This window comes from Pezoporus flaviventris, unplaced genomic scaffold, assembly GCF_033815535.1.
Source record: "Pezoporus flaviventris isolate CSIRO_AGI_PZ_B2104156 unplaced genomic scaffold, CSIRO_AGI_Pfla_v1 ptg000006l, whole genome shotgun sequence".
Lineage (NCBI taxonomy): Eukaryota > Metazoa > Chordata > Aves > Psittaciformes > Psittacidae > Pezoporus > Pezoporus flaviventris.
This window is the reverse complement of record NW_026892554.1, coordinates 8,972,312-8,998,844: the sequence shown is the minus strand read 5'-3', so window position 1 is coordinate 8,998,844 and position 26,533 is coordinate 8,972,312. Positions and strand designations below refer to the sequence as shown.

At 40.8% G+C, this 26,533-nt stretch overlaps 1 protein-coding gene across 5 annotated transcripts in view; it reads right to left on the bottom strand.

Annotated features, from left to right (window-relative positions):
- ARNT2 (aryl hydrocarbon receptor nuclear translocator 2) overlaps window positions 1–25,515 on the bottom strand; it is a 104,739-nt gene extending 79,224 nt beyond the window's left edge. For 2 of the 5 annotated variants that reach the window (XM_061446807.1, XM_061446811.1), the window contains exons 1-2: window positions 25,272–25,453; window positions 40–151 (exon numbers count right to left, since the gene is read on the bottom strand). In XM_061446807.1, the coding sequence (XP_061302791.1) occupies window positions 40–151; window positions 25,272–25,302 (143 nt within the window). In that variant the 5' untranslated portion in view covers window positions 25,303–25,453. The other 3 variants (XM_061446806.1, XM_061446809.1, XM_061446808.1) reach the window with 3 other exon arrangements.
- Window positions 25,516–26,533: the final 1,018 nt, after the last annotated feature.

Sequence of the window (26,533 nt, the reverse complement as noted above, 5' to 3'; positions counted from 1 at the left end):
TTCAACTTCAGACCTGAAAAGAAAAACCCAAAGGCTTACCCAGAGCGGCGCTTTCCTCCTCTGGAAGGCATGGATCCTGCCATTCTCACTTGTCCACTTGACATTGGTGCTACTGGCAAGGCCACTGATCCAGGAATATCTGATGCCATTTCTGTAATGCAGAAGTAGGGAAAGAGGAGGGAAAAATATCCTTTAATCCGAATCTGAAAGGATGACGACATTAGAGAAAGGTCCTTTCAAAAATATGCTGAGAAATCTTTAGTTTTTATTTCTAAGGAAAGCTCTCCAGGCAAAGACCAGCAGATTCACAGCTCTCTTAAAAGAAGGCCAGTTCTGTCAACAGCCATTATGAGTGCGTGGGAGACAGAGACAATAGCATGTAGGTACCTCTGTATTTAAATTTACCTAATGGTTCTAATTTTACTTCTCAGAGGGGCTGTCAGATGAAGGCCAACAACCTTTTACACAGTTAAACTGCTCTGTAGAGAATGCAGAGATGAATTTCCAAATGAAGCTGTGGATCATGGTACCAAGACACCAAGGAAAACAAAACTTAGAAAACTTCTCAGTTTGCCAGTGAGGTCAAGAGTTTAGAGCCTGGATAAATCATCAGACAACACTGGTTTTTATTATTTATATTCTGGTGGCATTGAGAGGACCAGAACTTTGTAGAGCTCCAAGGCTTCCTGTATTTCTGTGTGGTGTCTTGCAAAGCAAAGCTGAGCCCAAAATCCAGGCTGATATTAATCCCTCTGCCAGTGCTCTGGGCATAGCCACAGGTTAAACTTCAAAACTTTGATGTGAGAAAACAGCAAGAGCACACCTTATGCAATGGTTTCCAGACCGCTAATGGCAAGTACTTTTACAACCTATTAATAACAGTTCATTACACTTCAAAAAAGAAAAGCGGAATATAATGTATTTACACCCTTTTCTCCTAGCCCATGGATGAAGCATGTTTTGCCTCTGCAACTCTTGTAAACTATGGAAGCAACTGAAACTTTTTTAATGCAGAGATACTTCAGTCTACAGTCACAGCATTTAATTATCCTGAAAGAAAATATATCCTCCTTCCAACTTTTCTTTAAAAAAAAAGAAACACAACTTGGTGGAGTCTCTGGAGCTACAGATAAATGTATTTACTAATGAAAAGCAAATGTCTTAAAAAATCTTGATATTTTTTTCCCCAACAGATAAGTACAAAAGAACTTCAATTATGGAAACAGCAATTCCTGTTCTTTCATTATGTCTGGAGTGCACTTCTGTCTCTGCCACATTTGATATAAATCCATTACGCAACATTATGCATTTCAAATAATAACATTTTATTGATTCACTGATTCCATAAGTTTCTGCTAGGGCATTTACTTTTATTAACTCCTTTTCAACTAAAAAGCAAGAGAGCGAAGTATTCATTCAATATTTTTCAGTAAAGTGTGCAAGGATAAACAATGAGACCTCTGCCTTTAACACCACACCATGGAAAGTCCCTCTGTGTCTAAAGCTGCTGCTACGTGGAAACCCTACATTAAATACATATTAGCATACTGCCATACAAATGAAAGGATGAGCATCCAAATAACTGTTAAATCACTATTTCCAGAATTAAGCATCCTTAGCAGTCTGATGCCAATAATTCACCTGGAACACTCAAACTCACATTCCATGGACACAACTGAAGGTAATTATGAAATGCTCTGCTTACTCATTTATTAAAGCAGATGGTAAGAGCCATAATAAATTTACCTGCAAAGTGTCCCTGTCCCTCAGAAATACATTCCAGCACAGATCATCAAGGTGATCAGATTTTTTTAAAGCAGTAATAGTAAAACAATTTTAGATCAACCATGCGCTGTATTTTGAGTAAAACCAACACTGAATTTGTAATTGCAATAAGAATTTTTTTTAACCTCCTTTTCCTCAATCTAAAACAAGAATTACGAAAAACCAGGCCAAGGGTTGGATTCATCTACTCTTAGAAGTCTGGAAATCCAAGCTAATTATTTAGATAACAACTTTATAGCTCACTGAAAGGGAAATAAAGCACCACCCTTGCACTGCTATGCACCCCATACTTAGAGGTGCATCCAAAATAGGTTGAGTAAACTTCTTTCTATAGGTTCCTTGCTCTCCCCACTGACAACTTGGACAGTTTTGCCCCCCAGTTTAGGTGGTTGTTGCTAGGCAGAATGAGTTTTTTGGCTCTTATTTTAATCCTTAATGTTTGGGGTAAAGTTTGACCTGATGATCTTAAAGGTCTTTTCCAAACTTGCTGATTTTATGAAGACAAGGGTAGTTCGCAAGTTTCAGGTAGTAAGGAAAAACGGAAACCATGTATGCTTTTATAAGAGAAAAAGAAAAAAATGAAGGCTAGAGGAATGGCCAAGCTACAGGCTCAGTTGTATCAGTGTCCAAAAACACCTGAAAGAAAATATTTGCAATAAATAGATCAGCTGTCTATCAGGGTATAAGCTGAAGAGTTACTGTGGAGGTGTCCAGAATCTCTAGAATGGCACATCAAAAACAGCGCAATGAAGAAAGTAACTTTTTACATTAAATAGCCTTTAAATATATCTTCATGGTCCTGAGAGAAGAAAACCAAGCTCATTGAGCCGACTACTTTAAAAGGATGTCTTCAAAAATTCCCACTTCCAAGATAAAAGCACAAGGAAAGAATAAAATAATCAGGGGATCCACAGACAATCCACGTGAAAGCTCAACTAAGAGGGAAGAAAGCTGCAGGTCCTTCAAACCCAAAGACTTTCCATTATGCAACAACCTGAGGGTGTGACAGACCTGCATATACATCGATGTATAAGACACACAATTTACCCTTCCAGTTCTGCAGATGGAAAAACCAAAAGGCTGGGACTCTTCAAGCCACGCAGTGAACACAGCAAAGAAAGAAACTCCAAGGACATGACCATCATGGAGTATAGAGCACCCAGAACCTGACCGGCCTCAGCAGGAGCAGCCAGAGCAGCAGTTAAGCACCTCAGACACAGTCTCAGGGTACAAATTGTAACAGTAGAGCATTACAGGACTTCAGGGACAGAGGTGACAAAGTGACCCCACTATTCAGCTGCAGGCAAACGGGTGTTGGAAGGCACCCATTTGTCAAAGTTGAACAGTGGCACCAAAATACAAACCACTAGACTGCGGCTGTAAAAACTGCTCACAAATGCAGCAGCTCCCTGCTGCAGGCTGCAAGAACTTCTGGGGAGATGATGGAATGGATCTGAGCTGCTTCCCAAGTATCTTCCATCTGTACTCATCTGCAAGCATCTAAAAGGACCAGATCTTTGATGATATTTTTATATTTATAAAAAAGAGCTGGTGAGAAAAGTAGAAACATGCTACCTCCAAAAATGAGCCAGAAGAAAAATGTGATGGTCAGCTGCTTCTCTGACTATGCACCTGAGAAGTTACCTGTCTGTGCATGCTCCAGGAAGAAAACAAAGGAGGAATCTCAGTTAGAAGTATTATGGGAGAGAGGTACTCCAGGGAGCCTATTACCATAAAAAAGAATAATAATTATAAAAGGAGTGTGCATTGGACACAGACCTAAAGAAAAAAAATCCAGAAGAGCAAACTACCATTGTGTGAAGTTACGTCAACAAAAATTTAGGGCAGCCCCTTGAAAGTAAATGAAGCTATTCTGTTGTAGCATAAACTAGTATAAAAGCCCAGCACGGCAGAAGCAGATGTCAAGCTGGTTACATTAAAACAAAAAAAGGGGTCAACAATCAAAGATTGTGTTTCCAGACTCATGTACGCCCATGCCCAAACACACGTTAACGCTGATGTTCGCTGAAGTGTTTCAGCAGCAAAGAACATTAGGAAACAAGTTGTTCTCCTTCTGAGACTGGACCTTCTCAGAGTGGCCTTTCCTTCTGCCAACAGATATAAAACAATGTTGCCCATTTTACCCAATATTAAAACATGAGCATAAGGGTATAATGTTCAGCAAGTAAAACAAGATCAGGCTGAATGTTCATGAAAATGACCTATAACCATCAAGGCAGTGCTCTGAGAATGTCCAAATGCCAAACAGAAATCACTTTTCCGCTGCAAGAATACACGCAGTATTTAATTTTAATGTTAGAAAGTTACCTAGAGATCTGCCAAAGAACATGGAAATGCTATTAAACCCCAGTGTAACACTCTTAGTTTTCAGTACGTATTCTTCCAGTTAGATGACACCTAACAGCTCTTACTGTTGTCATGCCTGGGCATAGGCCTGATCCTGCCACCCATACTCATGTTCATCTTGGGGATACCTGAGAAGCCATACTAATCCAGGCACAACATCCATGCTCAATACAGAAACAGCTGAGTGAATCCCTCCATTTCTACCCAAATTCATTTCACCGCTCCAAGCTTTGGATATTACACTTTCCTCCAGCACCACATGTAAGTCACCCCTAAAATATTCTGGGATTTTTTTGAAATGAAAGACAATCTGCAAATGTAGACTAAAAATATACGGATAAACCACAGGGATTTATTCTTGATAAATTCCATGTTCATCTCACACTTTGTTGTAGAGATCTGTACAAAACCCAGCTACTGTGCTCTTCAGAAAGCAGAACACAAAAGCAAGCCAAGTGCTGCCCAAGGATTCCTCAAAAGTGCCTGTGAACCACAATCACAGCAAGAATTACTGGACAGGCAACACACCCGGATGAACCTGGACTTCTCTTTTTACACTGAGAATTAATAAACTGCATCTCCTAAATCCAAACTGTAATCTTGAGCCCCACCCCAGATCCTTTGCCTGACACACAGCTCTAACCTGTCTCGTACACAACAGGTGATTTGCCAAGACACCCCCAAAGAAGCACAGCATTTTGGCCAGGTATTTTCACAGCCAGCATCACACAGGTCCAGAGATGGCGCTTCCTGCTCTGCTCCCTTCCAGAAACCACAGCTATACATCTTGCTGTGAAGGTCTGAAATGCAACCAGTTCATGTGCATGACAAGCCTTTTTAAGTCCATCTTACTAAAGGTCCTATTAACCACACTATTTTCAGCTACTTGGGCACCCCCCTCACCTACACATGCCCGCCATAGACGTGGTCAGGTTTAAACCTGAAGCCCACTGGAGAAATGCTTTTGCCGACTTCAATGGACTTTGAATCCCTGCATTAACTTTAACGACCTGTTCCAGGCTTGCTATTACATGTCAAGCACCACTGAGGATGCCCTCCACAAGGCTTTTTTACCCTTTGGTAAAAAGGTCTTTACCTTACTGTAATAAACAGGATTAAACTCAGATACCAGCATCCGATTAAACAAAAAAGATTCTACTTTTATCAATACACATGCGACAGATTTCCGACCGCTAATCCATAGAATGACTGAGATGCCAATCACCTCCAAGTAAATCTTTAGTGGATCTAAAGCTAAATGCATGATTACAAACGTGCCCTCTCCCATGCACAGCACCGTACAGAGATTTTTAAATGGTTTAAGGAAGCAGATTTCCAAAACTTCTTTAAAAACTGTATTTTTCTGTACCCTGAACTCATACAGGAGTTAGATGCATCTTAGCAAAAAGGTTTTGATTGCAGGCAAAGGGGATTTTCTGCCTAGCACAGAGACATTTAAGAACAAACTAAACCATATCTCTTATTTTAGAATATGCCAATGAAAATACAAAGCTATCATGTAGCTAAAAATATTTCACAGAAACACCTAAAAATCTAGCTGTATATACAGTCATTGCTTTTACATGTTAACTACAGATACTATAAAACAGAGCTTGCTCTCAGAGAATACAAAAAATAAACCATTTTCATTGTTCCTGATAACTGTTAACACTGTTTTACTTCCATTCCATTGCCAGATACTTTAAATAGACTCCACATCAGAAAGATCTACTGTACAGAGAGCATATGCAGAGAAAAGCAAAAACATTCCTTTCCCTGCTCTTAACAGAATCACGGTAACAAATACATCATGAAATACAATAAATCCCACCTTTGACGAAGACTCTTGCAAAGATGCTATTTCTTTCCTGTGAAAAAAACCTTCTTGAAGAGAAATTTTATCCGCATATAAGAAGTGTCAGAAACCTCTGGGAAGAAATGTAGCAGCATTGGTATTCTGCTCAGAAAATGTCATCACAGATCTGTTTACCTTAACTGTGGACCATGATTCAGCCGGTGACAACCGTCTTGCATACTGATCAATTTATTTGCAGCAAAATTACTAACATTTTCTACTTTAACCATTTAGGTTCTGGAACCAGCTACTAAGATAGGGAGGGCTTTGAAAAATAACATATAAATCCTGCTTAATTAAAAACTTTCCCCTCCATCATGATGCCCTGTACTTCGGGTTGTAGGGTGGGTTCCCCCATAATCTTAAAGACAAATTAGGGCATATGGTGAGTGGTTACTAGAGAAACCTCTGTGGAAAATTAAAATCAGAGCATCACAGGTGAATGTTAGATATGCATGAAGTGGGGGAGAGGATGCAATTAAGGTGATCATTTTGGGGGGACTGGCTGTTAAGCAGAGACAGTGACCAACCACTTGAGAGCTTTGCCTAACTGGGGGTCTAGAGACCAAATCTGGGCATCTTGCTCACTGCTTTTTCTGCTGTGACTTTGGAAATGCCCAACCTAATGCAATCTAACAAATCTAAGAGATATCTACCATACATGCCATCAGTAGACTGGGAAAGCAGGTTTTGAAGAGAAGAGGTGAAACCTCTGTGGTGCCTCTAGACTTCACTGTTGTGAACACACAGCCCACTTGTGGAGTCCTGGAATCTCAGTACAAACTGTACTTTTTTGCACGTCCTCTCGTTCAACACCACCACAATGACATGCAAAAGAAGGCAGAATGAAGTCAGAGAATTAGAACTAGGCTGTGACAAAAAGAGTTTTGGTCTATTTTAGGGGAATTCTTGCCCTAATTGCTCAGCTTGAGAGACAATGAGAGACATGCCCCTTCAGGATAAAGGTCCTCTGAAGTATCCAAATCTAGGCATGCAGGAAGCATAGCACCCAAAAACCCAGTTGTAGAAGCATCAATTTTATGATTCATAACACGAAAAATTATTTCATACAGTACTCCTAAGTGATTTTGAATGCTACTTTGACAATATTTTGCTTATTTTTATTTCCCATTTTCATGCTAATCACTTTGTTCATTCCAGTCATGCTTGGTAATTCCCTTCATCCAGATCAAGGGCACAACAATTCCCACAGACATCAGGGTGTAAGAAAAAAGATGCAAACTGCATTTATGCTTACTTCCTATGCCTTCTCTGCCTGAATGACCCACAACCCATATATAACTGAATAAACTCAGAATGGCCCTTCTTCATCTAGAAAATGACCTGGAGTCTCACCTCTGCACCTACTGTAGAATTTGTTATGGATTAGAAATTCAACCTGAAGAACAGACAGAAGACACATATGCCTACCTAAGGTTAGGTTGGGAAGAAGGGAAAGGGTGGCTACTTCTTCATTCCTCCTACCTTCCTGACAAACGGCACGTCACCAACTCACCTGCTCACATACTTCCATGCATATTTCTCTGGCTGTTTTTCCACTTCATGTTTATAAATTAGGCCAGACTCCTCAGTGATGCCAATGCTCTAGCTAGCCTCTGAATAGCCTCTGGCTTAGATGAACTATTTTTTGTACTCCCTCTGTAAGCCAATACAACCAACTAGTGCCAAATCAGGACCATCCCCCTCAAGAAAAAAGAGGTTGCTGGAATTCAAAATAAGGAGAAAAGATTAAAAAAGAGTCCTTAATAGTTCTTGTTTTGAAAGCATGCCTCTAATCTTGGAAAATAATAACCCACCTCACAATTAAAACAAGAAGTATATCTGCACTGAAGAATGAAGACTGTCACCAGAAACCAAGTGCCTGGCCTGCCTCTAAAATTTGGTAAATCTTTTCTCATTCCAGAAGTGGGGGCTTTAACTGAAGCAGAACATTGCCTAGGTCTCTACCATGATTATGATGGACAAACACATTTGAAGAAATTGCATACGAAGTCTGGAAGTGCACAAAAAAGTGGGCTAAAAGCAACTCTAGGGACCTGGACTAGTGCTGCACTGAAAACACCACCTGAGCCTCCAACACCTGGCAAGCCTCTCAGGTGTAAGTAGTCACAAATGGGAAAGTGCACATATGGGGAAGTAGGGCAGCTACTCTAAGAGGCCAGTTTGCAGAGAGGATGAAAAGTTGGCTTTGAAAGGCTGTTTCAGGATCAAAAGATCCTTTATTAAAACAAGAGAGGTGGGTCCTTATCTTACACAAAAGGGTCACAGTGAAACTGCAGTAAACAGCAACAGTATCATTTATCCTGTCTGAATGTGACCCTACCTGTCTTCAGGCCACTAGAATTCTGCTCAGAAAATGTCATCACAGACCTGTTTACCTTAACTGTGGACCATCACCATGTACTGATACAACATAATTCTGTGCTTAAATGTTATCTGCCTTAATTGATACTATTTTGGCTGATGTTAGTGACACATGGCAGAAGTACTAAAGCAATTACCAAAAAATTAAGTTCCCCAAACTATGCATCATTTCTATTTCTCATTTACCTCCACATCTTTTGGCCAGTGCTGGCAAAGGCATGCTGGGCTTGAAAAATCTTTCTTTTGGGACAGAAAAGCCAGTTTTTACATCATGAGCAGGAGACAACATTTCTCAAGCGCTCTTCTTCTACAAAGGTAAGAAATTAGCCAACTACCCCTATTAATTTCTTTCATTAACAATCAAATCAAGCATTTTCCATAGTATGCCCTTGCTCCAGATTACTGATTATTAGTTTTACATCATTGCTACTTGTCCTTCGCCAAACTACTCATCTTGTTTCATTTCTCTGTTCTACAAAATACCTGTTGAAAGATCACAGAACCGTAGAATGGTTTGGGTTGGAAAGGACCTTAAGATCATCTATTTCAACCCTCTGCCATGGGCAGAGATACCTTCCAATAGACCAAGTTGTTCAAGGATGTTTACATGCTCGTGTCCTCTTATAAATTCCTAAGCAATTGTCTTATGATAATAATGAGTGCAAAGCAGTTACTATGTCATTATTTGAGACTTCATTTTTATTCATTCATCTTCAATTTATTTATTTTAAAATAACACTTCTGTTATCTTCTATCAAGAGGTCTGGCTTTTTACTATTCACCTAACAAATTCTTTTCCAGCAACAAAAGCAGGTTTAGATTTCAATCAAATACCAGTGCTTGATCACAAACCTATTTTGTACAAGTTCAACTGTCAATTTGCAGAAATTATTTTGAAACTATTAAAAAACTTACAATGGTTTACACAAGACAAACCCGCTGTGGTTCTCCGGAGTTTACATCATAACAACATCAGTGCTCTAAACTCCTATCAACTACATTAAATATATTGAATAGCTGTAAATATGCAATGAAATAAAAGCAATGGGTAATAAATCTGCCTACAACATTGACCAAAACTGATCTTCACCAAATGCAGATCAGGGTAGCTTTGCTTCCCTTAGAAACCAAAGCCTTCTCTTGACTATTTTACTTGCCCTCTCCAGCAGAAATGCACAGGATTCACACAAAAGTCATTTTATGTGACTTGAGAGCAGATATCACTTGATTCTTGTCCTTATTTTCTGTTTTAATTACAGCAGAATTCAGCTACCAGATTTCATGAGCATATTTATGACAACTCTAGTTTCAAGTTGGAAGAACTTCGACAACATATTTCTTAAATAAGCAGAGATTTTTTTGTGGCTGACTTCATTCCTGGTTCCCTCTTACAACTGTTTCATATAAATACTCTTATAATCCATTTTCATTGAGGTGGACAAGCACAGCAAGCATTTTCAAAGTTCACAGGTGCAAGTATTTATGAAATATATATTTTTATATAAAATTATGTAAAATTATATAAAATAATATAAAATTAGATAAAATATAAATTTACTAAAATTTAAAATTTGAAAATCCAAGGAGCCAGATCAAGACAAAAGTGAGATCTGGCACCTGACCTGCCTTCTACAACAGAAGATGAGTCAATCACCATAATAAATCATCTCTGGTGGTCGTCTTATTGAGCCAAGTCATGGAGGGGCCAGTAATAAAGACCATGAAAGATATTCACATACAATTTCTGAGGAAGTGATGACTGCCAAACTACATCAGACTAAACTGACCACTACTGCTTTAGTGGCAGTCCATGAGCTGCCCTGCAAGCCACTGACCAAGCTGAGGTCAAACACCTGTGGCCTTTGTAATGCACCCTCACACACAGAGACATCATTCCCCACCAGCTACAGAAAGCTCAGGGACAACACAGAATCATAGTTAGGGTTGGAAAGGACCTTAAGATCACCTAGTTTCAACCCCCCTGCCATGGGCAGGGACACCTCACACTAAACATAATCCACTACTCTGGTCTAAATTATTCATAGAAAACTACTTGCGTCTTTCAAATGTCTTTATTATTTATTATAAAGATTTGTTTTAAGTGTGCCTCAGAAGGTTCATTTTAAATTTCATTCAGAACAGTAACTTGCATTACTAAACACTTAATTATCAGTATATTTACAGCGTCCTTGGGCACTGCGGGGTAATCAAAATGCTATTGTTTTCATTAAACAGGATTTTATTGATTTTATTGACTAATCAGTTCTGCTTCATCAACAAGCAAATGATGCTTATTTGATGTTTCAATAATTAATTGACCTTTCAGGTGTTTCCACACCCCAACTTATTACCAAGAATATTTATGTGAAACGCCCTGAAAAAAGAGTATCACTACTCATCATAAAACATGTTCTAAAAATAGGCAGTGGTTTCGTATTTTTCCTTTCCTCACAATTTCTAATGGAACATTCTCTGTCTAAAAATTGCAGGAGAAAAAAAAACCCACATTTGACTCCATTTTGAAAACCCAGCCTGAGCCTTGCATATTAAATATTCAGTTCATTTTATCCCTTTCTAAACTTCCAGGAAGTAACAGGAGATTTTCTGAGTAACATTTCTTTAATTTCTTTTCTCTAGAGATGGGAGAAAACACTAACCTCACTTTCCCATAGCAAAGACAAAACCTTCATATGACTCAAATGAGACATGAAAGTGAACAGACAGCTTGTGTAATCTATTGCTCCAAACGGTTATTTTTCCAAACTCCAGGCCCAGGTTAAGAAGCACTATAGTCCAGCCTTCAGACCATGGGAAAGGACTTTAAGAAAATTCCAGATTCAAATCTAACTGAACCTTAAAAAGCCACATGAAGAGTACACCAGCCTTCTCACACCATTCAACTGGCACGTATCAGAGATCTGGATTTGTTCAGCTTAAGCTCCCACAGAGGACAACCTTCAGAACATGAAGTCTTAACTGCTCTGACACAGCAACCCATATTAGCAGCTATCCTCTTCCAAAATGAGCTTCCCAAAACCTGAAATTTTCTGCAAGCACAAAAATGTGACAAATAAAGGTCTTGGTGAATTTTTCTATCTTTTGCTGTCCCAGGATCATTGATGATGCTTCTAAAACCATTTTGCCTTTTAGGTAATTTCACATATTGTATCTTTCATGTCTGCGAATAATAATAACAATAATAATATAATAACATCAATAATAATAATAGCCCACAGGCTTTTGGAATTTCAAAGGTAGCTGCATCTGCATTTTTTTATTACTTTCTAGAATTTCTAGTTCCCACAAATGCTTCAAATAAAACACCTGAACATCACTGCATAAGGGAAACCTTCATAGGAATATAAAAAATATAAAATTCTGCTACGCTGTGCTGCAGTAGGTTCCTTGGTGTTATTTTAGGTTTACTACACACCCAAGAATTTGTCATGAATTTCGGAACACTTTTTTCTGCTGAACTTCTTCACAGAGCTATTCCCTGAACAGCTTTTAGAATACTGAATCTCATATTTTGCTTTTTAAAATTACCAATATTAAAATAAGAGAGAAAATGATGTTTCCAGATAAGCTTTGCCAGGCTTCCAAGAAGTGATCAGCTGAAATGGCTGTGTTCTTACTGATTTTACAAAATACGAGAATTCACTGCATGTTCTACCAGCGAACTACTAAAACAAACAAGAACATGTAACAACAAATGCCTATTTTTCCATGTCCCCATATTCATATTAAACATGATTTGACATCCATTACAAGCCACTTGCTCCCAAAAGTATACAGACAGTTTTGTGGATTCATCAAATAGAGAAGGGAGAACAATACTGAAAAAACCCTCATTATAAACAAACTGGATGTTTGTCAAAAAACACGCTGAGCATTTGTCTGTAAATATTGACCAAACCAAGGTTTTTGCTTTGATATTTGCCTACTGAAGAGCAGCACAGACAAGTAAAAAGGACACAAAATTAGTCTGAATGCCAAACTTGACGATGAGGTTCCAGCTTCTACAAGGGACTCTATGCCAAAAAGCAAATAACTAGTGGCAGCCAAATGCACTTACCAAGAAATCATTACAAATACCTTATCATTAGATTTCAATATTAGAAAGAATCATGATTTGATTTCTGAAAATGTATCTACTTCCAGTGACAGCTCACTGACTTGGTTTAAAGAGCAGTTTGAGTTAACATACTAACCAAATGCCCCCACATAATGCATTTTTCTGCTTTTTAAATTCAACTATCAAACACACAACAAACACTTGAAAACTATCTTATAATTTCCACTCCGTGTAACTGTATATTTCATACAGCTTGAGCATTTCTTTTGCGTATGAAGCAGAGAATATTTTGTTCTCAATACAAACTGTAACTGGCTGAGAATAAACAAATGTGCTTTCAAAGGCAAATGAAGTGACAAAAGCAACCCGAAAGTCAAGATACCACAAAACAAGTTGTAAAGCCTATATTGAGACTTTATAGCTAGGTGGATCATTGGTAGTTCAGCACTGAAATAGCTATTAATCTATGCTCATGTGTATATTTTGTCAAAACAGTTAAAAAGCACATTATCCCAACATCATACCTACTATATAAAAAAAATACAAATTAATGTTATTCATGTGCCTGGAATAAGTAATACCTGCTGCTTCCAAGGAGAAAGAAGCTGTATATATTCTGCTTTTTAACCTCTTCTTTTTTCCAAAGGGAGAAGAAAAATCTTTGCTAGTCCAACATAAATGTGGTTGCACTAAGTCTGTTACTAAAACATTATCAATTAGCACATCACAATGAAAATATATTCTCTGCTTGCTCCAGGATAGGCACTCCACACTCTCCTACAACATGTCATTTTATAACAGACGTATATGAAAAAAGCATCCCAGAATACATAGTCTTATAAACAGAATATACAAACTGAAGGTAAGAGAAATGGAAACAAAAATCAGAAGGCTTAACTGTGGCAAGGGGATATTACTTGTCAGAGGTTAAGAGGTCTGTAGTAAATGTGAAGCCTGTCCCGTGCATGTACCACAAGATCATCTTCCTTCCCAGATCAATTCTAAGCCATGACATAGCCAGCCAGTGATAGAAGTGAAAAATGCAGGCAGCTTCTAATAGCCAAGAAGTTTCCTGCACAGTATGAATTTATTGGTCTCTGAAATTGAAATTCTTATTCATAAGTACCACAGTGATTTTAAATATAGCAATGATGAAAGAACACTTTGTCCTTAAGACCATCTAGAAAAACCAATACTGACAAAGGGGTTTAGACGGAGACACAGTGAGCTCTGGAGCTGAACTCAGATACATTATTAACCTCCACATAACACTCTAACAGACAGAGCCATGACTCTGTGTACCCTGAAATATTTACCACAGGTATGCCCTTCCTAGAATAGAGTGAGCACTGGCATGCTGCCTACGTCTTAATCAGTTCTGCCAAGGGCAGAAAGGTTTTTGCACATCATCAGTAGGTGAGGCAGAACCAATTCCTTAATGTCAAATCAACCTTTTCATCAAAGTAGTCAGATACTACTTTAGAGAAGGAATAAAAAGGTATGTGCCAGCTATGAGACTAATGAATAGTTTTCCTCAAGCAAAACATAATTCAGCATGAACTTCATGTTAATGTTCTTTCCACCCACTCACACATCTCCAACTGATTCTACTCAACCAAAATGCCAACAAGTAAAACCATCCATCTTTTAATTCAGCTATTGTACCCCAGCACTAAGATTTTGTTTTACAGTGCCTACAGCTGCCTAAGCTCAAACATTACTTACATATTTACATGGCCTCCCTTTTTAAAACATGCATGGAACATGGATGGAGAAACACAGGTAACAAAAGGGAAAGCTGTGGAGAGCAAAAGATATTAATTCAAACCGGCAGCTATCACTAAAATGTAAAAACCACAGAATCATAGAATCAGCTAGGTTGAAGAAGACCTTTAAGATCATCAAGTCCAACCACTATCCCAGGACTGCCAAGACAACACTAAACCATGTCACTAAGGACAAACTGATCTCCCCTCAAGATGCACCATTATGGCTGTCCCTCACAATTTCCACTCAGAGCCATCCTTCCTCTGCCCCCCATAGTGGCCCACACTGTACAGCTGTCGCCCTACCCCTCATGGTCGTCCCCCACACCCCATGGCTGCCCCTGCTCTCCCCTCATGACTGCCCCTTACCCCTCACGGCCACCACTCACATCCCATAGCTGCCCTTGCTCTCCCCTCATGACTGCCCCTTACCCCTCACAGCCACCACTCACATCCCATAGCTGCCCTTGCTCTCCCTTCATGATCTCACCTCATGGCCGCCCCTTCTTTCCCCTCATGATCTCCCCTAGTGGCCGCCCCTTCTTTCCCCTCATGATTTCCCCTCATGGCCGCCCCTTCTTTCCCTTCATGATCTCCCCTCGTGGCCACCCTTTCTTTCCCCTCACTATCTTCCCTCATGGCCACTCCTTCCTTCCCCTCATGATCTCCTCTCATGGCTGCCCCTTCTTTCCTTTCGCAATCTCCCCTCATGGCCACCCCTTCTTTCCCCTCATGAACTCCCCTCATGGCCGCCCCTTCTCTCCCCTCATGACCTCCCCTCACGGCCACCCCTTCTTTCTCTTCACTATCTTCCCTCATGGTTGCCCTTCCTCTCCCCTCATGATCTCCCCTCGTGGCCGCCCCTTCTCTCCCCTCACAATCTCTCCTCATGGCTGCCCTTCCTCCCCCTCACGATTTCCCCTCATGGCCACCCCATCTTTCCCCACATGATTGCCCCTCATGGCCGTCCCCTCTTTCCCCTCACGATCTCCCCTCATGGCTGCCTTTCCTCTCCCCTTACAATCTCCCCTCATGGCTGACCCTTCTTTCCCCTCATGAACTCCCCTCATGGCTGCCCCTTCTTTCCCCTCCTGATCTCCCCTCACGGCCGCCCCTCCTCTCCCCTCATCATAAACCTCAGTGCCATTTTACAGTTCAGAACAGAAGGGCTTAGGAAGCAGGAGGAGGACATCACTAAAAAAGAAGTAAGATTAAGCCTTAAGTCAGAAAGCAATTTAGAAACATGTATGTTAGCTTGTTTGAAGAGTGCAAGTTTATAAAGATACATTTGACTAGAAGACTACTACATCTCAGAAAGGCACAGGTTCACTTGTTGTAGCAGAAAACACTACAAAGTACAGCAACTCCAGAAACATGCAGTTTAATTTAGAAAAATAAAACCAGCAGCTGTGATCATTCAAGAACCAAGTCTCAAGCTTGAATAAACTACAAGGAGCCTCAAAGACCTGTATAAACCTAAGGACATTGGCGTGCCCATCAATAACAAAGGAAGAAGAAAATTCTCTATTGCTGTCTTATTCTGTAAGCATCCATAAAGGAAATCTTACACTTCATTCCAAAATGTCTGGGATGGGCTATTTTTGGATAGGATTGCCATGTAGTACAAGTCTGATCAAGCATGTTTTGCTTTAATGGGAATTCAGAACAGCCTCACCTACATAACAAACAGTTTCACTTGGAACAACCTTAACCCATAGATGCTGAGAGCTGCTGGCAGAGAATCTACAGAGACATTACATATTTTTTAAGCTCTTGTGTAGAAACTGCAAAACGTGGATTCTGCAGGTCCTACCATGCAGCATCTGGGGAAGATTGTCAAGTTCACTTAAGACTCTCCTAACTCCAGCAGCCTGCTGTCCTCTTTGCTGGAGACCACTGCCATGACGAGAGAGCCAGGAGAATGGAACATGTCCTCAGCACCTCACCTGGTAATGGTTATCACTCAGAAATAATAGCTCAAACCCACTCCCATCAGCCTTTAACTTACACCAGCTCCGTGGCACAGGTGAGGTATAGCATGGAGCCCAGTGCCCTTTCAGCACCATGGATGGTAACCGTGGTGCTGACCTCTAGCAAGTGGGAGGTCCTGGACGCCACAGCATGCATAGGTCCTCCCGAAGGGCAGACCCACATCTCCCCCATCCAAACTGTGCTTCATAGTCAACAAAGGTCTGAATACCCCCAAAGTTATTTTCACAGAAATTCTCTGATGTCTACAAGAAAGGAGCTAATGAGTAGTTATCTGGGCTTTAGCTCACCTTTGAATTGTGCCCGTGCACTCAGAAAGAATTCTTATTTTCCAGCCAGCAAATCAGTGGTTTGGGTTGGAAGGGACCTTAAAGATCATCTAGTTCTAGTGCCATGGGCATGGGCACCTTCCACTAGACCAGGCTGCTCAGTCCTCATAACAGAGTTTGAAAATGCTCCTATATTTTTCTTAGCAATGGTTCACTGAATTTAATTTCAACAATGAAAATGCATACTTCAAACCTTCACTGGTAAGCAAAAATAAAATGCAGCTACGATGCAGCTGCTGTTCCCACAAACCCAACTGCACAGCAAATTAATTTTTTATGTAAATCAGAAAAATTGTCTGTTTTACATGAAAACAAAACATGTAAGCAGAAGAACACTTAAGACTTATCCCAGAAACACCAAAACCTTTACATAGATCCAATAACTTGCCACTGTATCCCTAAGGCTGCTGACAATCTCGTGAAAATAAAGGGAAGTTTTCATTACACAGCCTTGCTTTCTACTGTTCAAACAGCTACCCACTACAGAAAGTGCAGAGTATTTTCAGGGTGACAGAGCTATAACGCAGATCTCTTAAATATGCTTTATAAAACTAAATTTAAATCTGAGGAAACCACTGGTGTCCCCATGTACTATGACGTGAACATGACTCATGGGAGTAGTCATCAGACAGACCTCTATTTTCTCAAACTCTCACACAGGGCCAGCCCCTGCATGCTGCTGTTAAATAAGCCTCAGTGGCTGGTGACACAAGAATATAGCATTTCAAACCAAGCTTCTCTACATAACTAAATCTTTAAGTTAAAAAAGTTAAATCTTTAAAGTTGGACTCAAAATTGAGCTAGTAACTTTGCCTGTTGGACACAAACCAATGGAAATCCAGCTCGCCCATGGCCATGCTGTCTCTGCAAATTTGTTGTCAATAAACACATCAAACATGACTCGGAGGGCAGGGACTGACAGTAGCTACTGCCATTTTATAGCTCATTTTATGACTGCAATCCACTTCCCACAGCTACTGTTAAAATCAGCGCCTAATTTCAAAGGTTGACGGCTGCCACGTGTTGAGGGTCACTGTGCACTGGGCAGATTAACCGCTTCCCATGTGACAAAAGCTTAGCAATTAAAACACTAGCCTCATACTGACATGGTGGTCAGCCACAGAACTTCACCAGCCTGCCCCTCTTCAGCATATTACTGGACAACTTGAGAGGCTTACCAGACACAGTCTGTTCCTACTTATCTGGAGACTAGGGATGCACTCTGCAAAGCACCATCCAAATCACAGAAGACAATCTGCATTCTCTACAGATTTAAACTGCAAGTTCAGTAAGATCTGAGACTACTGACCTGATCTATTTGTTAGAAGTGACTTTAATTTTCTGCATTAAAAAAAAACAAACAACAAAACCCAAATTCAGCTTTATCTAACTTTTAATAGTATTTCCAGTTCAGTCTGATTTTGCATCCAGATACTACAGACAGTACGATTTTTAAAATACATGCATTGTAAGGACACTTAACAGCACCCAGAGGTCCACCTACCTTTACTAAGAGTGAGCCAGCAGTTACAAGTCCCTAAAATTCTCTACCTGCATAAAACTGTGTTCTGTATTATTACTGGAAAAGTACTGGAGACCATTTTTCAAAATCAGGCCTGTGTATTCCACTGAAAACAGGTTTTGCTTTTACCTCTGAGGAATACAAATATGCAGTGTTTTTGTTCTTTGCAGCTCAGTGATTTACTGGCATGCCTCTTCCCATAAAATATTTGCATATATCTGAGAGTCAAACTGTTCTGATACATTCTGTGTTTGCCAGGAAGTGAACGCTTCAGTTCAGTGTAACTGAACATTTAAACAACGACAGGCACCGGGACAAATGGCAGTGTAATTAACATACCAATGAAGAGCCAGTTGTTAATTACTATCCATTTCAGGCATTTTGTATGAGCAACTTACCTGAAAAGCCTTCCCATCTGCATGCTGGCAAAGCCAGTGATTAAACAATTCAACGCCCCTTTTGCTTGATTAGAGAAAAAAATTATAATTATTTTATATTATTCTATTTGTCAAATGCATTTGACAGTTAGATGAGAAAAACTGCAGCAGCCCAAATCTAAGTATTTGAAATGAACGTTATGAGCGGTCCTTGAACAGAACAGCAACATATATACATCTAGGGCAGATGATGTAAGCTAATAGAGGGTCCTAATTTGAGCCAACTGAATATACCTAAGGGTACCTGCTGTGTTACATCGAAGGCAGCACAGTTGCTACTTGTAACAAAAAAAGTACCACTTTTCTCTCAGAGGGACTTCATATGCTACCTACAGAACAGAATCTGAATTTTTAAGCTGTTGAAAGACTGGGAAGTAGCACCAGTACAATGCCGGGATTCATTTACATTTAAACAACAGTAACTGAGGAGTCAATACATAGCTCAGCACAGCACCACAGTTAAATCATGGTTGTTACTGGAGTTGTAAGAAAAGTAGAAGCACCTTAAGTGTAAAGCAGGACTGAAAACGTAGGACAAAAATACTGAAGATAAGCAAAATGGCAATAAAAGCTAACAAAAAAGAGAGGAAGTGGAAAATTTAGAAACATTCATCAATATGTAGAGTATCCAAAACAAAGGGTTTCTCTTTCTGCCTGTGCAGATGGCTTTGCCCAAGGAAGACTAGCGTGCTTCGGGTACAAAAAAAGGAAATTACATCTATCTTGAAAACAGCTTCTAATTCATTACCCATCGCATGACTACAGCCATTAATCCACATAAACAATAAAAGCAAGATCCATTTGAAATTTTGACTATCTAAATTAAAGTTTGAATCAGCTCTTGTTAAAAAAAGGGCATTCTATGTTTGGAACTGAAATTTCAACTATGCAATTTATGCACTTTAAAGGCCAGATTTTGCTAAAATCCTGTAACATTCTGTGACAAACATTTTGGAGTAGCCAAAAATTACATATTTGGTCCATGTGGTTTTATTCAATCAATTAATTTTTCTTTTTATTTTTTAAACAATGGAAGGTGGCGAATGATTATTTTTTGAAGTTTGTTTTTGTGAACAATGTGCATCTATTTTATTTGGATTATAATTAGAAGCTAGGATGTACAAATACAGCCTTATAATGTTTTTCTTTTCTTCATTTGACAGAATGATTGATACAGATGGGCTGACAGAAAATGCTTTACATGTGAACAAAGGAAACATTATTTGCAAGAAGTAAACTGTACTAATTGTTTATACAGCAAGCACACACCCAATAAACTTGATTGAGCACAGTCTTACAGTAAAGAAAAGAATGTAGCCTGGGTTGGTGTCTGCAAACTTCTGCATCCAGGGCAGCGCCTCTGCATTCTATAGAGGTGGCTCAGACAGAACAGCTCATCCAGAGCCAATACATCTACCTCTAAATACTGCTGGCCACCCAAAACCTCTTTGCTATAGAGAGACTGGAAAATATGCCAGAGATTTACAAGACCCGAGATCTCAAGCACCATGTCTTAAACTGAAGACCCCCTATTTCCCTTTCCTATTGAAAATGTTAATAACATTGTACTTTTTGCAGGTAGCACTGAATTAACACATCTTCCATTCTTACTTGACAGTTATGAAGCAGTAAGCCCCCCAAAATTACCCTAAATGACACACATATCTGATCTTCACAAGCCATTTAAGCATAATCTCCGAATATATCTCCATAATGACAGCCCCATTTCTGTCCTCTTAATAACAATAATCACTACATCAACAGTGTTATTTTGCCTTGACTGTTTTGAAAAGACTATTTTTTCCTTCACTACCTAATCTCTACAGTATTTTTTTTCCTTACTGCAAAGAAAAATCAGCAATACCATTTGGTATTGAAAAATTCGGCTATATCTGGTTTGTTTTGCATTTCTACTAAAAGGCATGGGGAAACATTATTCTATTTGGAACCAACCACAAGCTATACCTGCAAATTTTAAAAAAGTATTTTGTGATAGAAGAGATATCCTGAAACAAAATCTTTTGCATGCCCTGCATATTAGAAATATCAAAAACTAACATTTCTTCAATATAAGTTACTGTTTGATACACAGTCCTGACGGACAAAACATTATCACAGAACAATTCAAGAGGCACTATCTTCTCATACTGCAGTTTAACTGAGATAAGGAGCAACTCTCCAGTCAGAAATATATATAAACATGAGAAGAGATCTGCAATTTAAACCTCCCATTAGCTAATGAGTGTTCCATTTTTGAGACCTTTATTTTAACTGTATTTTAGAAAGGAGACTACTTTTCTGCATCCTAGAAACATCAGAGTTCATTATATCCTCATCACTAAAATAGACCATTTACTCCTCAGGATGCTGATAAATTGATTTTGGAGTTTACTGGATAGTTTACATTGTAATGAAGAGCAAAGCTCTGAGTCGACCTGACAATTTTGAAATCTAAAACACTGAGGCAGATTTTTTTAATCATCAATTTCAAAGCTGTATGAAAACTACAGAAAAGAATGGCCACACTTGTCAGCCTCAGAAAGCCAATTCTGTTTGGGAATAGGGAATGCGCATCAAGAAGATCTGTCCACAGCACTTAGTATCTTAGGAACTTGAATGCAAGCGTAAGACTGGCTAATGGATGATTTCATTCTCAGAATGCCCAGCTGAAATGGGAGAATGATTTCTCTCCACCTACCTCCCAAGTCAAACAAACACATGGAAATAAAACCAACTCCCAGAAACCAATACACTTTCCTAAAGAGCTGAGTTACAAGTTTTCACTGATATGACATAAAATTTGCTGTTAACTCATGACAGGCTAAAAGTAATGAGATTTACTTAATTATCTGTCTTCAAGGTTCAGCCCCAATTTTTCTTTTTTTGTATCTTTGATTAGCCATAGGCTGAAGTACCCCCCATCAGCTACTGGCTACAACAGTTATGCCTTAAACCACTGAAACTCCTTCCTCTCATAGCCCACCACTTCCCTCAGTCTCAACACATCTCTAGTGGATGCCCTTCTGGGGACATGTTGTTCTCCATACCTTTAGACTTCGGGCTCTTTGCTTAAAAAAGAAATCATTAAAGGAGCTTTATGGATGATGTGAACAACACATTTACATTTTTTCAATTCTATGTAAGAATACAATCCTAAGGTTTCACAAAATCTTAAAACATTGCCAAAAATGCATCCTACAGGATCTGCCCTCTGGTGAAACACTAGATAAACTCAGATATCTCATGATTTCTTTTGACTTGACTTAAGAGCTTGTGGCATTTGGCAGTATGTCTGTGGGTACTGCCCAGGATGGCACTTCCATCTAGGAATACCTCACTAGGAAGAACTGAAAGGACACAACCAGTTCATTTCACATCACCTGACTGCAGCTGGAAGTTGCTGCTCTGGGATCATCCATCAGACTGTGCCAGACTGGAACTCATCACCCAAGACCAAGTAATGCCTCAGGAAAAGAAAATATTGTATTTGTAACGAGTTTTATGTTTTCATCCTAACTTGGCTAATACAAGAATCACCACATCATGTACTGCACTCAAGTAAAGCAAAAGTTGACCTCAAAGAAGCAATAGTTACGGACAAGTTTGCATTCCAAAAATACATACGTTTAAAACAGACATGGCACTAAGTTACTTTGCTGCAAGCAGTAATTTATGAAATGCTTGTTACACCTCCACATTTTTTTTGTTCTTAAATCCCATTTAATATGCCAATCTTATTTCAGGAGGAAATAAATTAACTTTGATGCTTTGTGCCAATGCAGATTAGCTTCCCACACACCTGTATTGTGTTTCACACTTCAGTTAGTCATCCAGATTTCGACAAACGAATAAAGTACTTCTAAACAGATTCCATTCCCAACGCTAAGAATGCAGAAAGAGGAAGAAAGAGGACTATCTCACAGAGTCCCCCAGTTTCATTAGTGCAATGTCTAGTTGCAGCTATGGACAACCACCTTTACAAAAAAAGAACTATCAGTTTAGATCTAAGACAGCCCAAGAAGCCCACTGAGGTGGTCATATCCCCACTACAATTTGGTCCCCAAGACTGCAATTCCCATGAGCCATAGCCAGGATGGGCTGCAAACTACTTCCACTCCTGTGAACTTTCATAACTCAAACTCTCCATTATTAGTAGGAAAATAGATAAGTCTGCATCTAACGCAAGCGAGATACTCCTGTAGAGTTATGCATGGTTCTGTACCAGGAGATCCTACACCAAAAGACTCTCAAACCCAGAATTACAGAACACCCATCTTTTCTGTCTCTGCTAATCCCCATTCCACTATCTGGAATATGACTAAAATCACATGTATTTGTATTGTGGTAGCTGCAAGCTAATGTCCTGCCTAAATTATCAACTGTTATTAGAACCCCAGACAATTGCTTAATAAAAATTTAATCATATTGTAATTTCTAATCATCATTAAAGATGCTTAACAAGTTAATCTCTCCCTAACATTGCAGATCAGAAAGTCAACTGGCATAAGGTGGCACAGCTTCACCAATACCAATAGGGCTACTCTCACATTAATCCAGCTGAGGATCTGGTTCCAAGATAAAATAGCTGTATTAAAATCTCACTACAGCTTCTTTTGATTGTTTCTCTACATTGCTTTGCTGTTAATCTAAAAAAATAATAACAAAAGCAACAGTTTATGGCTTTTAAAAAATACAGCATCAATCAAGGTATTTCATGCACCTCTATCTTCTGCTGTCTGTGGTAGAGCAAACACAGCATTACTCTACAGATCAAAGGTCTCCTAACCTTTTCGCAGCTCAAAAACTCCTCACTTTGACTTTGTCCACGCATAGCTACATCTGTCTGACAGCAACACTCATGCACAGAAAACATGGGAGGATCATTAGCAACCAGTGAGTTTGCCTTTCAGATCAAATCTGTTCCAGCTGCCTAGATGAGGGGTCAAAAGATGCTCTGTAACCTCTGCCTTGCAGAAGTAGATATCAGTTCATTTCAGGAAACCAACACGTTTCCTCATCCTTCCTGTGGACCGGCAATCTGTGCTTAAGAGAGTTTGAGGACCACACAGCCAGTCAACTTTAACTGAACCAGGTTGCTGCACAGAGCCACACACTTAGCTCTCATCTCCCTCATATTTTTTGTTTGTTCAATAATCCCATAACACTCTCTAAATTCACATACTGGTCACAGGAGAACAACTGTGAAGCCTACTCTGAGGCTGCTCTGTGGTGTATGCATACCGTACCTCCTGCAACCACATCTTTCTGTGGCTTCAGCTGCAGGCAAGTGAAAACAGAGCAGAAATGGTTGGTGCAAAAGGGCTGCTGGGCTCCACTGTAATTCAGTGGTTTCATGTAAACCTCTGAGTGATCATGGCTGTTCCTTCAGTGCATAGCTTGGAAGAACAGGCAGGAGAATGGCAAACCAAACCAAAGTCAAAAAGGGCTTTTTTTATCCTACTTTGTCCACAAAACAGCTCACTGATTCTACCTATGTCTGCACACAATGACCATTATCATGCACAACGTGGTATCCTCGAAGCTCAATAATATTCATTTAATAGCCTTCCATTAAATATTGATTTTCATTTAATATGTACAACTCTGATATTAAAACTTAATCTGATTGGCAAAGATCTGCTCCTGCTTACTATATTGACACTTACTGAACCAAATTGCTTATATCATAATATTTACTTTCAGTATGACAACCGCATGACCAACTACAGCATGATTTAATCTAAAAAACAACCTTTTTAAACATTAGTTGGCATTTACTTAAGCAAGCCCTTAACTGTTAGAACTGAACCTGCCCCTACAAAAAAAACACGTTACCACATACTAAAACAAGCAAATGGACTCCAACTTTGATAAAAACATTCTTCATTAGTATTGAGCCCAGGGCAAGATCCGTTGTCCCTCTTGTTTTTAACATCAGAAACTTGTTGATCCAAAACTAAGTTCATTCAAGTACATCTCCAAAATACGTATTACGGCATGCCATCCAAACCTATTTCACGCCATCACGCACTCAACAAAATTGATGCTGCACCTCACAGACACCTTAACACAACATCGAATGTATTCCCTCATGAAAATCTCAAAGAGAAGATGTTGGTAAATTTCTTCCCCTCCTAAATGCTGTAGTAACAAAGTACTTATTGCACCCTTTGGTGAGAAAATAAACACATAGCAAAGACCACAAACACACTATGGTGCCCTCGGTCAGTTTCGACACCTTCATTCAAAATGGTTTTGCTTCCCAACAACAAACGAGGCCAATGTATAGGCAGGAAAAGCCGATATCCCTATCAGTTCCCAGGCCAGACACGGGTCTGCACAGTGCATCTGGCACCCGCTGCCACCCCTCCCGCCCGTCTTCGGCTGGGCACCGCGTCTTATATTTCCTATCGTATGACCGCGTATGCTTATGTGACTGTTCACTTCTACAGCGCCTACACCCCACGGCAGCAGCCCCGAGTGCGAGGAGGCAGCGAGGAAGTAGCTCACAGCGCGGCTCCCCGCCGCGGGCGGCCCGGCTCTCCCCGCCACCGGCGCCGCGCCCCCTCCGACCGGCGGGACGAGCCCAGGGCGCGGGGGAGAGCGGCGGGGAATGCCCGCTCTCACGGATGCGGGAACCGCGCCGTGCCCAGGGGCGGGTGTGTGCCTACGGCGGGGGGAGGCGTGTTGTGCGGCGGGGCCACATGGGGCGAGACGGACTGCCTGCAGCGCAGGGGGCGACGGCAGCAGCCGCTACTCACCGGGAGGGTTTACCGCCGCCGGCGTTGCCATCTTGTCTCTGAGAAGAATTAAGACAAATGCAAGAGGGGAGGAGGGATGCTCTGAGCAGCCCGGGGGAGGGGAAGGCAGCCGGCGCCGGGGCGGGTGGGCGGGAGGCGCGGGGACGGCGGCGGGTGCTCCCGCCCCGGGTCCCGGCGGCGGCGCTCCCCGCTCTGCGCGGGGCGGCCCAAGATGTCCGATGGCCCCCGCACCGCGTCTGCTCATGCGCCGCGCACAGTGAGCATGTGCCGGGCGGCCGCACATGTGCGCTGGGACCGTGCCCGCCGGCGGCCGGCGGGGAGAGCCCCCCGCGAGCACCGGGGAAACGCGTCCCTCATCCCCGGTCCGGACCGGATGCTCCCCTCGGGGCTCGAACCCGCGGACCCGCTGTGCGCGGCTCCTCATGGGGTGCGAGCTCCCTGCAGGGAGGTCTGTGATGAGGCCCCGGGTGCTCTTTGGGATGTCGGTGTCGGTGCTGCCGCCTGCCAGCCCTGGAGCTGAGCGGGAGCGGCTGGGGTGCAGCCTACCGGCACCCAAAACTAAAGGCGCCGCTGCGGGATGCAGGAGAGGAGCCTTTGGGTGACATTAACACCATCCCTTTTGTCCCCGAACGGTGACATCCCTTCTTCTCCAGGCGGGGGGGGGGGGGGGAATGTCCTCTAGGAGACGGAAGTGGGACGGAGCCCAACAAGCCTGTACCCCTCCAAAGCATCCTTCTTTTGGTGTTCAGGAGTGCCATTTCTGTGAGACCTCAGGACCAACGCATGCACTGACATGGGGCTGATGTTCAGCGAGGTCAGCTGTGATATGAGCCGTAGAGCTTTTTAGAGGGGGTTAGAGGAGCTATATTGTCACCTTCACATTACAAATACATTAAATATGTCTGACTGCAAGATGGATAGTGCTATACAGAAACATCTCAGTCCTTTCTTAATAATACTGATTTCGAGGAATTACAACAAAATGTAAGAACTCTCTGAGTTCTTAAAAAAAAATATATAGGAATTCAGAGACAGGTTATTCTGGGCTCCATGTGCAGTATAAGAATTGAATTGTATCCCTCTAAAACCCATGGTTTACCTCACACTATGCCCACGTTCAAGCTAAGTAGTGCAACTGAACAACTGATCCTTTGTAACTCTCTCAGCTCACATTGTAAGGTTTTCCATTACAAACACAAGGACTAAAAATACACTTTCAATGAAATCTGAGATTTTTCTCATAATCTCAGGTCTTTAAGAGG